Genomic DNA, 8780 nt, shown 5'->3' with positions numbered 1-8780 from the left:
AGACCACCAATGTGAGGGAGAGTGTTGGAAGATATGGAGGATTGCCATTTTTTATGAGAAGATCCAATACACCATTTGTAGCAAGCTAGGAGTTCATGATGTTCTCTAACGCCCAACTTGAGGGGGGTGTTAGAAGATGGGCCCAAGCCCACACGAGCACGGAAGACCCACATATTCAAGAGTGTTGGAAGATGGGCCTAAGCCCATAAGATGTGAACCCACCAAGATCACGAGTTGGTGGGACCCACTATGATCACGTGAGGTAGCATGAGAAGTCTTACATAACCAGAATTATCATGGAAGCAGATCTCACGGAAGAGTTTCAATTTAAAGGTGTTTTAGTCATGTTAGTCTTCTATTTATATTGAGTTATTTAATTATGCTAGGACTTATATTAAATAGTTAGAGTTTAAGTGTAATTGGGACAAAAGTAGTTTAATTGTAATTGGACTCTACTACTTTCCTCTAGTATAAATAAGGGGTTCATGTACTTTGATTACAATAAGTCAATAAAGTATTTTTCTTTTCCATAAATTTAACAACACCCAAACCATATTCTACATAACATACATTAGTTGTTTATGTAGGCTTACTTGTCATGCCATTTTTATTCCTCTCAACTATGTAGTATGTTCAAAATGAAATACAATAATCATAGAAAAACCAAGGGTAGAGTGGAGTCAATACTTGGTATTTTAAATTATTGTTTAGTGACATAAAAGGGAATACTTTAGATGTAAATTATGATCTATGAAGGTCCTTTTGGAATAATTAACTATAAAGAAGTATAAGAAAAAATTATTCATATCTTAGGGCATAGAGTTTTAAAAGACATGATAAAATCTAAATTTGGTTATGGTATATGTCAATCACTAGCCTTTTAAATATCGCTTAAGCTTGGACCAAACATATGAAGTTGTAAAACCTCATAGAAGATGGTGAAAAGAAAAAAAACAATGGTTCAATTGTGATAGGGGAGTAGTATATATTTATTTAATTTCCTAATGTGAAATGAGCACCTCCTGCCTTTGATAATTTTATAGCATAGTCATTTTCATACATGAGGAATTAAAGAATGAATATATAGTATGAATGAACTTTCGCTTTCATATTTTGGATGGAATCGTCTTATCGCGGTTTTCTATTGCAGAGGCGTTGGTGGTCCCACAGGCTAGAGTAACCTGTGACCGTGAGACATGGGGGTCGAGGATGATGATGTAGATTTACACTTCAAAAGCCCTAACCCTCCAAGCTCTCTCTCCCTCCCCTACTCTTTCCTTCCTCGCTCAAGCTTCACGGAAAACGATTCGCGACGCTTCTTCGAACGCCTATATCTTCTGCAGATTTCGTTGCCGTCGACATGTCTCAGGTAGTTTCTTTTTTCTTTCGGTTTTGGATGGTTTAGTTTTATGTTTCTGTCTCTTCATGTCTCTCCGTCCTGATTTTGTTTATTCATTGATTGTTTCCGTGCGGACTGTCTTCTAGTTGTTGCCTATTAGCGCGTTGTTTCGGTTTGCTTTCTTGTTTTTATTTTCTCATATCGAGGGTTCAAAGCTTCGCATTTTGTTTGTTTGTTGGTTGTTAATCAGTTTTACCTGCTTCTTCACCATTTGAAGTTATTCGCGAGTTGCAGTTGTCCAAGGCAGTGTTAAGAAAAGCATGGCATTGCGAATCTTTTACAGATCTCTTGTGTTTGTTAACGTTCTGCTTTTAGAGTTTGTGGGAAAGAGTTATTTATCCTTTAATTATTTCGGGATCTCTGTGAAAGTTACATTTTCGATTCTTTGTACAAGTAACTAGGTTTTGTTTTGCTTTTTATTCTTTAACGTTGCGTTTCTCCGTGTTCCAACAGGTGGATAATCGCAACTCATCAACAGCCAAGCGCGCTCGTACTGATGGTAAATACCATATTCATTACAATGATTCATCTACTTCAAATAGTAGCAATTACATGTTGGAGGATAATTTTATATGTTTACCAGTTGTCCCCTGCATTTGACTGTGGATGATTCATATTTGCACCTCTGTTTGATTGTACTTGACTGCTTGTAATTCTGTGGCTTATCTCTAGTATGGGGATTCAGAATATTTATTATATATTGCAAGGTTGTGCAGTCCAGTATGTGAGTATAGTTTCTAAATCAATATTGCATTAAATGCTATTGTCTTTATTTACTGTAGGCAGTCGTCGAGAAGATGATTGGACGTGCCCCAGTTGTGGCAATGTCAATTTCTCATTCAGAACCACATGTAATATGCGAAATTGTACTCAGTCAAGGCCTGTGGATCATAATACGGTGAGTTTTGTTTTATTTCTTGCTAATATTAGTTAAGTTAGTGTGGATTTCCCTTTGATTCAATGGGCACGTGTGGGTTTTCTTTGTGTAAGATCTCTGTTTGAGTCTCACCGGGCTAGAGAAATCTTGTGTTTGTGTGTGTAAACAACATTCATAGAAAATACTGTTCAGTTTGGTTGTATAGGTTGCTAAATTTCCTTAACTTTTAACTAATTAGTGTCTATGAAATCCCTTTTCAAAAATAAAAAATAAAAAATTAGTGTCTATGAAATTACTTTTTTCTTATGAACATATCAGAAGGACATTATGATTGATGAATGGCATACTGTGCTTTGATTACTTCAAAACTTTCTCTCTACTTTTCAATTAATTGCAGAAACCTGCTATAAAGCCGATACAAGTTCCTCCAGCATACTCTTCATCTGCTGGTTACTTGGGGTCCGGTGCTCCATCATCAGTGTACCTTGGTGCACCACCGTATGGCTCCTCTCTTTTTAATGGAACATCACTTCCTCCACCATATGATCTGCCATTCTCTGGAGGCTCCGGGTACCATTATGATTATGCCAGTCGCCTTTCTATGGGCGGCCCTTATGGGCCTTTGCATTTGTCTGCTCCATCACCTTACTCAAGCGGATCCATGTTGGGCGCAGGTATTTTTTATATTATTGGTTGTGGTTTGGATCTTTTCATGCATGTGATTACCAGATTCATGTTTATTTATATTTTCATATGTATCCTAATCTATGGGATTACAGGTGGAGTATATGGTTTGCCTCCTCTTATGGACAGATACGGCTTGGGATTGTCTGTGGCTCACACTGCTATGGTACACAACTGAGTTTGTTATCTTTGTTATTTGCTTGCATATAAACAAAATTTTGTAATACATGCTGTTGTTCTTCATTCCAACCGTATTTTTTCCCAAAATGATGTCAATTAACTCTCTCTCCCTCTCCACTCTTTCCCCTAAACTTAGGTATATTTCTTTGTTAAGATTGAACTAGATATGGATTTGATATGTGTCTGCAGGGAGCAAGACCCGCTGCTTTCTTGGATGAGAGCCCTCAAAAAAAATCTTCTGGTACTCTTTACTAACCACTGCATATAGTTCAAGGTTTCAGCTACATCTCATTTTCCGTTATGTACCGACTCTCATTGTTTTAATTTCACTATAAATGTTTTGTCCAGATACAGGTCATGACAGTGACTGGACCTGCCCAAACTGTGGAAATGTTAATTTCTCTTTTAGAACAGTTTGCAACATGAGGAAGTGTAACACCCCAAAGCCTGGAACTCAGGTAGTTCTAGATTCTTAATTTTCATTCCATACCCATCCCCTGCCTCATTCCTAACGTAGGATGCTGTGCTGCGGTTATTCATCTTGTTCTCTTATTTTGGTCATGTTTCCAATAATGATGGTGTCCAAGTCTGCTTTGCATTACTATTTGTGTTAAAGTATTCATGGCTGCCATGGATCTTCATGCTTATATAGTTGAAAAGTTTAGCTCTGTAGGTAATAATTTAGATTGGTTTCTCAAATACAATATATAAGTATGTCATCTTAGGAGTATCTTTGGTGACAACAAAGACTTTGAAGTTCTGTAGTCGATGAACTAGATGAATCTTTCCTATGAACTGCAAACTCCAAATCTCTTGGACTCAGAAAGGTAAAATTTCGGTTGGAATGTTTTGTCCAGGCACAATTGATGTTGCTATTGGATTAGCCAAAAGCTTAATCATACAATCTGATATTTCTGCAAACCTGATAACTATATGGCTCATTCATAGAAACATATGTTGGTTGATCCTCTTGAGGTGTATGTACTTTTCTGCAACCAGGTTGTAAGTCTGTCTTTCGCAAATAACATTCTCTCTTTCTCTTTCTCTCTCTTGGATAAAAATGTTTCTGATAGGCTATGTATTGGTGGTTGTGTACTTGGTGCTTTTTAATGTGTTTGGCTGTTCAATTTTGAAGTGTTGCATGGGAACATAACTGAAGTTGCTATTTATATAACTGCAACTAAATTATAACTGTAGTAAACACCTGGATTATTTCTTTGTATGGAACGGGGCTGTACATGGGCAATAATTGAAATGTGTAAGAGGTATTCAGTTACCCATTTTGATTAATGTATATTTATTTTGTTGAATGCTTCACTTAGAATGGGTAAGGGGTGTTGCATTATATTGTTCATTTACCTGATTACCTGTAGGTAAAAAGGAAATGAAAAAATAGAATTTTTAAGATATAGCAACCAATCTTAGAATAATTAATGAAATTTTTTCAATTTAATACTAAATATTGTATAAATATTAATTTTTTTTATAAATATAAACCTTTCATATTGTTAATTAAAATATAACAAAAATGTTGACCCAAGTATTGTTCATTTAAACAAATTTAGCTAAATATAAGTATGTCAGTGGATTGGGCCTTTGGCTCAATTACCACATGGAGGGGTTTATAATGTGAGCTGTTAGGTTCGAGTCTGATTGGAGGAAAGGGGTGTATTATGGGAGCTAAGGTTAAGGTTATATTCGAAAGAATTGAGCCGAGGGATTGTCATATTACACTCGAAGTAAACATGCTGTCGGTTACAGACCTATTAGCCATGCCTTTTCATTTGTTTTTGGAAGAAAGGTGTCTATCATTAAAATTTGAAGCCAAGAGAGCACCGACCACAGGCAGGGCCCCTAACAAGAAGGGTTGGCTGGTAGGCCCTTGCGTCTTTTTTTTTTTTTTTTTTTAATCAAATGGTGCAAAGCTTTTATTAGTGAGAGCTACAAAGGAATACTAGTACAATTAGCTGATGTAGGAATGCGAACCCAATATCTAACAATGCCAAAAGCAGTACCAATAGTCATATGAAAAATCTGCTAGTGATGCCAAGGATGCTCCACCTTTTTTGTAGACCACCCGATGACTACTTTGGGGTCACTTCCATCACAGAATGCCACCAAAAGAGTTGCTGAATATTCTTAAAACTGTGGTGAAGGTCTGGAGTTCCACAGTATGTGAGTCTGAAAATTTAGAGAGGATCCATATGAGTGGCAATAACAGCACCTTTGTGGTTCTGGAACACACCACCAAACATGAATGGTCTTGGAATAGTCAAGGAACATCCATCTAAATTTAGCACATTGACTTCTGAAGCACTTGGGGACTGAGAACACCAAGCTAAATCTCTGGTAATGCATTCATTAAACTCACTAAGTTCCTTTTGAGTGCTTATCCACATAAAAAAATATGATGAGAAATTTGTCGATGAGGCTTACAACCATGCTAGTCTAGCAACTGAAGTGCCTTTGGGTCCTCTATGGTGTAAGACCATGGAGTCCAAAGCGTTTTGTTGGTGTGACTAGGGTTTTATCGGGGTGACAAGGGAAGAGGGAGAGACCCAGGCTGGTCGAAGGGAGTAAAGGAAGTGCTGCCAACAGTGGAGGCTGTCAAGTCAATGGATAGTAAGTTCTATATTGAATCTGAAGAGGGTGACTTTGTGGCTTGCAACAAGCGCAATTTTATCAAGTAGGGATTTTTTTTCTCTCTCTAAAACTGCAATGGCTTTTTAGTCAGAGCAATTAACTAAAAATAATATGAGAGGGAAAATATCCCCAGATTACAAAGGGAAGGAGCTTTGCAATGATTAGCTGCCACTGGAAGACTCTTTTTTTAGCTAGAAAATTATTGAGGCTATTTTGCTGATTTTTGTATGTTTCTCCACTTGATCTGCCAAGTGGAGGATAGTTTGTAATTTCATTGGATATTTAGTCTAACCTCCATGGAGGTTTAGCTTTCCCTGCTGTCCATGGGATAACATTTGCTGAGTGCTCCCCCTCTATGATAAAGGGGCCAAGAGGATCAAGTATGGCTTTGAGGTTAATGATTTAATTAAGTTTTCTGATGCAAAGTTTAATTGTGTCATCTGCAAAATGGAGAGGGTGAATATCAAGGTCTGGGTTGAGGGCAAAGGAAGTCAATCAACCAGAACACTTTGCCAAGTAGAAAAGGGTTAATAAGATTCCACCAATTATGTTAAAGAAAAGTGTCATAGGGACATTGGCAGATTCCACGAGTGCTAATCAATTTATATTGGTAAGTCTGTAATCTTGGCTGAATCCCTAAACCAGTGAGCAATTTTTTGATACCCTATTGTAATAGGATGCATAGCCCTAATAGCGCAGATGATTGATAGGAACTGCTGGCTATAGTGATAGATCTATCCTTATGGTTTGAGATACAAAAAACAGATGGATGTGGTAATATACACGCATAATACAGGTATGGTTTGAAGAAACGTGACAACAAATATGGATGTATATGTGCACCATACATGCAATAGCTACAATCTGACCAACACCCTGCAAGCCCCTGCTTACACATACACACATGGACACATACGGTGTACAGAATTTTTTTTCACTAGTTTTAACATCAAGTGCATTCTTCATTATCATGAGTCAGAAATGTCCTCCTAATGGTTCATTTGTATAATTTTTTTAAATGAATGATTCTAAAAGGATCTTAAGTTTGGTTTATTGTTATCGACTAGAGATGCATGTTGTTCATTTAGTCTTACACGCCCTTTTTTTTCTCTGGCATTGGCAAAGGGAATAGTTCTTTAGTCAGAATTGGGTTAATCTATTCCTAAAGTTACATTAGGTTCCAATCGTAACCTGTGGCTTTTTGGATCCATTTTGTTACTGTCATTAGGCTTCCTGCCATGGTTGTTTTGCATATGAGGTCTGAACTAGGGCATTTTGTGTTGAATATTGTGCATTCTAGATGTTCCTGCATAGTTAATGCTGCAACTGAGCCTTAAATTATTTTTTGTTGGACACAGGGCTCAAAATTTGACAGTTCAAAAGGATCCAGTAAGTCTATTTCAGTCTAACGATTTTCACTAGAGTGCTTAATGTTGTTATGTTGATCATTATTTGAAATGGATTATGTAGAACCAAAAATGCCAGAAGGAAGTTGGAAGTGTGAGAAATGCAGTAATATAAACTACCCGTTTAGGACCAAGTGCAACAGACAAAACTGTGGTGCAGAGAAACCTTCTGAATCCAGCAAATCTGAGGGACAGACATCTGATGATGAAGATCAGGTTTGTAGTGAAATTTCGTATTTATTTACCAATTTACTTCTTAAAACTGCCATTTTTGTTCTTTACCTCTTTTGTGGGCTTGGTATCATCATTGTAAATGTGAACTGAGAAGTTTTCTTTGACCTAGTTATGTTACATTTTATGCATTTTTTGGTCCATCCTTTGATTTGGGTAATTGTGTAATGTTTCCAGTGAGTATTAAAACCCTTTTGAGGGTTTGAGAAGGTCCAGAGTCATCACCGTCGGCATTGCACACGTGTATGGGGTGTCTGAAGAGTCAGTCCTGTGTCTTCATCGTAATGCTGCCACTGGGTCAAATTTCTCGGCATTCTCTTTGATCTGTGTCAAGTTGTTGTATTAGCCAATCATCCCATCTTGCTAGTTTAATACTGCAGTGTATCCGGATCTGGTCATCTTTGTGGATCATTGTTAGTTGGAACTGGTCCAGGTTTAGCCAGTCCGATGCCAGGTTCATTATCTTGGTTATCAGGTAGACTTTTTTTTGTCACTTCTGGAATGAATCCTGTTTATTTTAGATGGTATTTTGCACAGTTCTGCTTTGAGCACCCATAGTTTTTGTTTAAGCAAAGTGCTGGTGGGGACCTTTAAAATATGTTGCAGTTTCTCTGAATGTTTGAAACTCTTTAAGATTGGAGTTGTTAATTCTGATTGACGTTTAGTATGAATTATTTAGAAAAGTATGTTATTTTCAGTAACAAAAGTTGAATGTGTGCTTTGAGTACGTGTGTCACTGGTCAGTGCTGTGAAACTCCAAGTGGGTTTTCTAGCCTGAAGTTTCAGCACATGTTTTAATTTTAGTATGTTGATATCGTAAGCAGCATCATAAAGCACCCTGCTCCAATTGTGTCTTACTCGATTGTAAAGCTGATTCTTGTGTGTGTCCCTATTCCGTCTCTGATGTGTTTAGCTATAGTTCAGTGGAAATATTTTAATTTATTTCTTGGTTTTTGGAACTGTCATGGTTCACATGTCAAGAAACCAAGCTCTGAATAAAATTTTGTTACATGCGTTTAATTATGCATGCTTGCCTTGTTGTGTGTCTGTGGGCACGTGTATCTTGTTTTTTTGTGTATGGTGTTAACACTAATTTCCAATCACCATGGTTTCACCCGATAATTTTGGAATAATCTACAGTTTGTATCCTGAAGTTGTTAATGTCTGTTTCCTGGAGTTTATCATATGAATACCTTTTTACACTTCATTTCTTCCCCTGATACCTGCACTGCTGTTTATAAGTGGTGGTATTATTTAGGTGAAATTGGTCTGCTTTAGTTTTTAACGAATGTATAGGTTAAGCATTTTGAGCACATTTAGGATAGAATGATTGTTTTTTTCTGCCGCTGTCTTCAGGAGC

The 8780-nt window shown here is 37.1% G+C and overlaps 1 protein-coding gene across 1 annotated transcript; it reads left to right on the top strand.

The window, feature by feature from the left end:
- The first annotated feature begins 1224 nt into the window (after positions 1 to 1224).
- On the top strand, positions 1225 to 8094 carry LOC137936299 (ranBP2-type zinc finger protein At1g67325-like). Its single transcript, XM_068780884.1, has 10 exons — positions 1225 to 1369; positions 1853 to 1898; positions 2182 to 2297; positions 2674 to 2950; positions 3056 to 3126; positions 3330 to 3381; positions 3489 to 3598; positions 7142 to 7172; positions 7254 to 7405; positions 7598 to 8094. Exons 1-10 carry the CDS (start codon positions 1361 to 1363, stop codon positions 7598 to 7600), a joined length of 867 nt encoding a protein of 288 aa, XP_068636985.1. The 5' UTR covers positions 1225 to 1360; the 3' UTR covers positions 7601 to 8094.
- Positions 8095 to 8780: the final 686 nt, after the last annotated feature.

This window comes from Aristolochia californica, unplaced genomic scaffold (genome assembly GCF_029961685.1).
Source record: "Aristolochia californica isolate CCGP_79_NKW_82.1479 unplaced genomic scaffold, dmAriCali1.0.hap1 SCAF_7, whole genome shotgun sequence".
Taxonomy (NCBI): Eukaryota; Viridiplantae; Streptophyta; class Magnoliopsida; order Piperales; family Aristolochiaceae; genus Aristolochia; species Aristolochia californica.
This window is presented reverse-complemented; position numbering and strand designations above follow the sequence as displayed.

Coding starts and splice junctions, on each gene's coding strand:
- LOC137936299 (XM_068780884.1), top strand. Junction 2,298..2,673: donor GGCCTGTGGATCATAATACG/GTGAGTTTTGTT, acceptor AATTAATTGCAG/AAACCTGCTATAAAGCCGAT. Junction 3,127..3,329: donor CTGTGGCTCACACTGCTATG/GTACACAACTGA, acceptor ATGTGTCTGCAG/GGAGCAAGACCCGCTGCTTT.